The sequence below is a fragment of the Austrofundulus limnaeus genome, unplaced genomic scaffold, assembly GCF_001266775.1.
Source record: "Austrofundulus limnaeus strain Quisiro unplaced genomic scaffold, Austrofundulus_limnaeus-1.0 Scaffold1005, whole genome shotgun sequence".
In the NCBI taxonomy this organism is placed as follows: domain Eukaryota; kingdom Metazoa; phylum Chordata; class Actinopteri; order Cyprinodontiformes; family Rivulidae; genus Austrofundulus; species Austrofundulus limnaeus.
The window spans coordinates 61,010-62,589 of NW_013953407.1; the positions used below are offsets into that span (position 1 = coordinate 61,010).

Below are 1,580 nucleotides of genomic sequence, written 5' to 3' on the forward strand. Positions count from 1 at the left end.
TGTGTGTGTGTGTGTGTGTGTGTGTGTGTGTGTGTGTGTGTGTGTGTGTGTGTTTTCAGGTTCAGGCCACTGTTGTGGGCTTCCTGGCCTCCATAGCTGCTGTCATCTTTGGCTGGCTTCCAGAGGGGCAGTTCAGACTGGGCCATGCAGTGTTGCTATGTGCCTCCAGTGTGGCCACCGCCTTCATCGCATCTCTGCTGCTTGGTACGCTCGCCATACAGGAAGTCAGTCATGTTCATGATGTACCCTCAGCATACAAGAAATCAGTCATGTTTCCTATGTAAACAGCTGTTTATCAAGCTTGACTTTATTGTGACTCATTATGTGGGCTGAAGGTGAAACATGATTCATATCATATAATGTTTGTTCAGCTTGAAACTTTCAGTTCTTTGTAAAGGACAAATGATCTTTAAAAAGTTATTTAAACAGGCAGAATTACAAAATAAATTTTAGTCTTAATAATTTAGAAAAAACACAAGCTTTGCTCTTTGTTTTAGCTCCAGTAAGAGTGAAACATTTTCTTCAAGTTTGCTGAAGAAGTTATGTCAAGAGTGCAAGAAATCTTTTTTTAGCTGACTTTTAATTTCAAGGCCAGCTCTTGAGTTCTGAACTGATGAAGCCTTTTAGAAACTAGAAAGGAAGATTAGTTGTCTATTTCAACCTGTCCTTGTTTGAGATTTCACATCAACATCTGATCATCAGTAAGTTCTAGATAAGAACTGTTGGTATTCACGTTTGTTCTCTTTGTCCGTTCCTTATGTCCTAATGAAAACAGGAAGATATAGCCTGAAACCATCTGACACTCAAATTACTCACAGGTGGATCTTACTCATATAATCATGTGGCTGGTTTTATTTATTTTCATCAGTTTGGAGTATTTTTGGTAGTTTCATTTTAATGAATGAAAAAACAAATTTAAATTCCAGGTTGTATGGCGATTAAAATTTGTTTTAAATTAAAGTGGACGCCAAGTCTTGGACAGGATGACAGATTAGAACCTCAGCTATAAATTCTTATGTTTTTCATATTGTGATCTAAAATTCTGCAGGTATCATTATGATCGGCGTCATCGTCGCGTCCAGAAAAGTTGGCATCAACCCAGACAATGTTGCCACACCCATTGCTGCTAGCCTTGGAGACCTGATCACCCTGTCCCTTTTGGCCGGCATCTCAACAGGACTCTACAAGGAGCTAGGTATTGCCTGATGTAACTCCACTCATCCCAGTTCACACACAGGCAGCAGTCTGTAGCACAGCACACAGATAGATGTTTTTCATACTGTTTGTTGATTTTATTATTTGTTATTTTTTCAGAAATTTTTAATCAACCGTAGCACAGAAATGGCTGCATCGATCARCATGAAATTTACACTACACTGCACCAGCAAACGGTTGTATGATGGATCCCATATTTGAGGAGGGGGCTACATCTGAAAATGGGGTGTCTGGACATACAAAAATACTTACAACTTGAAAACTGTTCAACATAGAAGCTTCAGATTTATTATGCTGTCATTGCTGTTTAGCTCTGATGAAGGGCTATCTATCAGGTGTGGGGGGTGCATGCCCCCCCCCCTAAG

General features: G+C 39.8%; 1 protein-coding gene across 2 annotated transcripts in view; it reads left to right on the forward strand.

Moving 5' to 3' along the window:
- The window catches only part of slc41a1 (solute carrier family 41 member 1), a 57,963-nt gene that overhangs the window by 43,437 nt on the left and 12,946 nt on the right, over window positions 1–1,580 (forward strand). For both annotated transcript variants that reach the window (XM_014030148.1, XM_014030147.1), the window contains 2 exons: window positions 60–204; window positions 1,049–1,195. In XM_014030148.1, the coding sequence (XP_013885602.1) occupies window positions 60–204; window positions 1,049–1,195 (292 nt within the window). The remainder of the gene's footprint in view (window positions 1–59; window positions 205–1,048; window positions 1,196–1,580) is intronic.